We start from the raw sequence: 3,638 nt of genomic DNA, 5'->3' as shown, positions 1-3,638 counted from the left end.
CTCACCTGTTCAGTGGAGGCAGAACAGGCCTGGTAGCTGACCACCGGCAGGGTCACCTTCCTCAGGAAGCGGGAGGAGCTGCCCAGGTACTGCGTGGCGCCCCACCCCGTCACCACGCCCCGGGTGTCTTCCTGAACACAGACAGGCGGTCAGAACCCGAAACATCCATCAGCCGGACTCACGGCCGGAACCGGGTTACCCTCAGCAGGTATCTGGACAGGTGGGGGTCCGGCAGGCAGGCAGGGACCGCGGTGGGGCCCCTGAGGGCCGGCCGGGCCAGGTAGAGCAGGGCAATGTCGCTGTCGAAGGTGTAGGAGTGGAAATGAGGATGGACGATGATCTGCTGGATCTTTATCTTCTGCTCATCCGGATCAGGACGTTTTTTATCGTAGTCACCTGAAAAACAAACAAACAAAGGAATAAATAATCATGAGACGGAGAAACTGAGAAAAGGAAAACAGACATTATGAGCACAGTTATGACTGCTGTTGCTTATTATTTTATTAGATGTTTTTATGATATTATGCTTTGATGCTTTTAAGCTAAACAAATATGTTTCTCTGGCTGGATGTAAATGTTGATGCTTGTAAACGGAGCTGCTGTCTCACCAGATTCCTCTTGAAAAAGAAACAACGAATGTAACTTTTATAAAAAACATTTTTTATATATTTGTTGAATCTGTCACCATGTCGTGACAGTATGAGACGAATAATCTGTCAAAAAAATCGATCTCCTCTGCCTTCTCTCAGGGCCAACTGCAAACAGCCAATCAGAGCCAGGAGGCGGGGCTTAGTGCTGTCAATCAAACCTGTGTGTGCGTGGACTTCAATAACATTTTCTCATAGTTTATACTTTCTAGTAAATATTCCTGAAGGAGAAACTTCAACCATCAAAGACTAACAGCAAATCTACCTCCAGCTCAGAAAAGTAAAATCAAGTTTCAGAGTGGCCTAGTCAAATCCCAGACTTAAATTTGATTGATAGTCTGTAGCACGACCTTAAAACACTCAAAAACTAAATCAAAGCAGTAAATCAGACATCAAACCAATCAGTCAGTACAGAGACCAATCAAACTGGCTGATGGTTCCCATCGGTTTGTTCTGGTCCAGTAGGCCCGTCTGGGACAGGAACAGGAACCAGTTAGCCAGGTTTTTCAAAATAAAGCTCTATTCTCACCTACAGTGACATGGTCCGCTGAGTCCTCGAAGCAGTGAGCTGCAGAAACAACCCAACGCTCCGAAACCAGGGTTCCTCCACAGAACCCGGATCCGTCCGACCTGTGGACCAGAACCTGGACAGAACCGGTCAGAATCAATCAGAACCTGAACAGATCCACACAGAACCAACCAGAACCTGAACAGATCCATCAGTAGAAGACTAACCTGCCAAGGACTTCCCCCTCGGCTCTCCAGGTTTCCTCCCACAATACGAATCGAATGATTCTCCTCCATTTGTCCCTCCGTCTGGTTCCCACCTGCCAGTCAATCAATCAAGTTCATTTGTATGGCACGTTTAAGCAACAACACAGTTCAAGGAAACATTATAAATATCCTTCAGGTGACAGAAGGCCGTGTTTGTAGCCGTCACTGTGTGTCTCTGCAGGTTCAGGTCTGACAGTTTCAGCTGTAATAACTGAAGTTGACCAACCAGATGTTGAGTTTGTTGCCTCTGATGGTTCTGTTGAGTTGTGTTGAGTTGTGTTCATGTTGGTGCTGTTCTGGTCCGTTGTCATGGTAATGTTGGTGTCCTCCAGGAGATCCAACAGGGAGCGACCGTAGTGCAACGCTGCCATCTGCTGGCGGCCGCAGGGAAACTCCACTGGATGGGAGAATAAAGCAGTTATGGAAAGTTTCACCTCAGAAAAATCTGACAGATTACAGGAGGAGGTGGGAATTACAGATTAGACAGGTAAATTAGTGCAACACAGGATAATGACCCGTCAGACAGGTGAGACTCAGATCAACTTTGTCTCAGATTAGATTAGATTAGATCAGATTAGACCAGGTTTATTTCAGATTAGACCAGGTTTATTTCAGATTAGACCAGGTTTATTTCAGATTAGACCAGGTATACGTAGCGTGTTACCTGTTGGTCTGCAGCTCTTTTCATCAGCCTCCAGTTTAAATCCGTCAGCACAGCCACACTGAACTCCAGCGCCCCCTGGCAGGTCTTGGCAGTACTGCAGGCAGCCACCGTTCCCATAGCGACACTCCGACACCTCTAGACACGGCACAGACACATGTAGCAGGTCAGGTGTGTGACGTCGTGGCCGACAGGTGTTGTTTATCCGAGTAGCAGCTCGTTTCTTACCCGAGTCGCAGGTTTTCCCGCGGAACCTGGGAGGACACAGACACAGAAACTCCTCCCGGTCCTGACTGCAGATTCCTCCGTTAAGGCAGGGGTTGGTGCGGCACGGGTTCAGATCTGCAAAGAGAGAAGACACAGGTAGACCTGTCACCTGGCAGTGATGTCATCAGTTAATGATGTCACCAGACAATTACTATACCTATCAAGGTAATGTGATCAGGTAAATTTCTCATTCAGCTCTAAATTCAGAAAACCAAAACATGTCGCAACATAATGGTTTTAGGCATAACTAGGGCTGGACGATACGGCAGGAAAACAAATTACGGTATAATCACTTCATATCGGTCGATATCAATACTGTTATACTGTTTTTGTTGTTGTGGTTTTAATTATCTGAAATATTGCCAAACTGTGGATAACCGTTTCATCCACACTTTTCTCTCTGCATTGCTTTTGTTTTTTTAAGCGGTTATGAGACACTGCAGAAGTTACTCAACAGGTTGTTGCTAGGTAACCAAAGAGTATTGCTAGGTAAATGAATGACAGTTTTACTCACTTTGGTATCTGTACCAGAACTCCATCTGTGGATGAGAGTTTAGAGTTAATATCTGCAGCAAAACAACTCAACGACTAGTAGAAACAATCCAGGTTCATTTTCCAAAGACATATTTCATCATGTTATTCCATCATCTACAAATGTTACATTTTCAAACTAAACACTTTGCAAACTAAGTACTTAGCTCAACACTCCCTCTCCAGCTTTCCTGACCCAAAACTAAACACCTAATTATTTAGTGTTGAGCTCAGAGTGACATATTTGAGATGAGCTAAATATTAATCAAGCTCAGATCTAACTAAATATTTAGCTTTAAAATGATTTTTTGTCTTGCTAACGAGATAAAATGAGGTTGGTAACAGAAGATTCAGTCTGAAACTGTGGCAAACAAATAACATGGTGAAAATATGACTTTGAAAAATTAACCTCAGTTTTTTGCTCTTATGACTAAATGACCCAAATTATTGCTGTTATTTTTTTACAGATCAAATTTACATATAAGCCGGCGTCTCCAAATATTAATGTAATAAAGTTAACTGCACCAGAAGATGTCTAATAATTCCCCCTATTTGTAAAACAAACCTGAAACTGACCCTGCAGGGCAACCAGACCCACCATGCTGTCCCTGGAAGATAAACCTCATCACTGAATATGGCCCCTGGCCTCCAGTGTGGCCCCTGGCCCCCAGTGTGGCCTCCTGTCCCATAATGTGGCCCCTGGCCCATAATGTGGCCTCCTGTCCCATAATGTGGCCCCTGGCCTCCAGTGTGGCCCC

General features: G+C 45.1%; 1 protein-coding gene across 3 annotated transcripts in view; it reads right to left on the bottom strand.

Annotated features, from left to right (window-relative positions):
• LOC106951497 (coagulation factor IX) overlaps positions 1–3,638 on the bottom strand; it is a 16,443-nt gene that overhangs the window by 4,435 nt on the left and 8,370 nt on the right. For all 3 annotated transcript variants that reach the window (XM_015039082.1, XM_015039085.1, XM_015039084.1), the window contains 8 exons: positions 2,864–2,888; positions 2,311–2,424; positions 2,086–2,220; positions 1,648–1,818; positions 1,383–1,474; positions 1,177–1,291; positions 200–396; positions 6–131 (listed from right to left, as the gene is read on the bottom strand). In XM_015039082.1, coding sequence (XP_014894568.1) covers positions 6–131; positions 200–396; positions 1,177–1,291; positions 1,383–1,474; positions 1,648–1,818; positions 2,086–2,220; positions 2,311–2,424; positions 2,864–2,888 — 975 coding nt within the window. The remainder of the gene's footprint in view (positions 1–5; positions 132–199; positions 397–1,176; positions 1,292–1,382; positions 1,475–1,647; positions 1,819–2,085; positions 2,221–2,310; positions 2,425–2,863; positions 2,889–3,638) is intronic.

Source organism: Poecilia latipinna, unplaced genomic scaffold (assembly GCF_001443285.1).
Source record: "Poecilia latipinna isolate Pla-1442-1.1 unplaced genomic scaffold, P_latipinna-1.0 Scaffold462, whole genome shotgun sequence".
NCBI classification, from domain to species: domain Eukaryota; kingdom Metazoa; phylum Chordata; class Actinopteri; order Cyprinodontiformes; family Poeciliidae; genus Poecilia; species Poecilia latipinna.
Note: the sequence above shows the minus strand (reverse complement) of the source record. Positions and strands in the feature narration are given on the sequence as shown.